The 231-nt window shown below is 67.1% G+C and overlaps 1 protein-coding gene across 1 annotated transcript in view; it reads right to left on the bottom strand.

The window, feature by feature from the left end:
* SMYD5 (SMYD family member 5) overlaps positions 1-188 on the bottom strand; it is a gene marked incomplete at its 5' end in the record, with an annotated part of 5,409 nt that extends 5,221 nt beyond the window's left edge. Inside the window, 2 exon segments of the mRNA XM_009081181.1 lie at positions 23-132; positions 134-188. Of these exon segments, the coding sequence (XP_009079429.1) occupies positions 23-132; positions 134-188 (165 nt within the window).
* Between the last annotated feature and the right edge of the window lie 43 nt (positions 189-231).

Genomic DNA, 231 nt, shown 5'->3' with positions numbered 1-231 from the left:
CCCCCCAGCCGCAGCCACTCACCTCGGTAGTTGTACAGAGCATTCCAGAGGAACTGGGATGACACCACCGGCCTCTCCACGAAGACAGTCTCCCCTTTGCGGATGTTCTTGGTGGCGAACAAGCCTTTTCCCTGCCGAGGCACAGACGCGGGTCAGGGACGCGCCCGACGCCGAGTCACCCCCGCGGGCTGCGCGCACCCCCACCCCGCGGGCACGCTGCGGGATTTCAGC

The sequence above is a fragment of the Acanthisitta chloris genome, unplaced genomic scaffold (assembly GCF_000695815.1).
Source record: "Acanthisitta chloris isolate BGI_N310 unplaced genomic scaffold, ASM69581v1 scaffold17128, whole genome shotgun sequence".
In the NCBI taxonomy this organism is placed as follows: Eukaryota; Metazoa; Chordata; class Aves; order Passeriformes; family Acanthisittidae; genus Acanthisitta; species Acanthisitta chloris.
The sequence above is the reverse complement of the archived record's forward strand: the minus strand, read 5'-3'. Positions and strand labels throughout refer to the sequence as shown.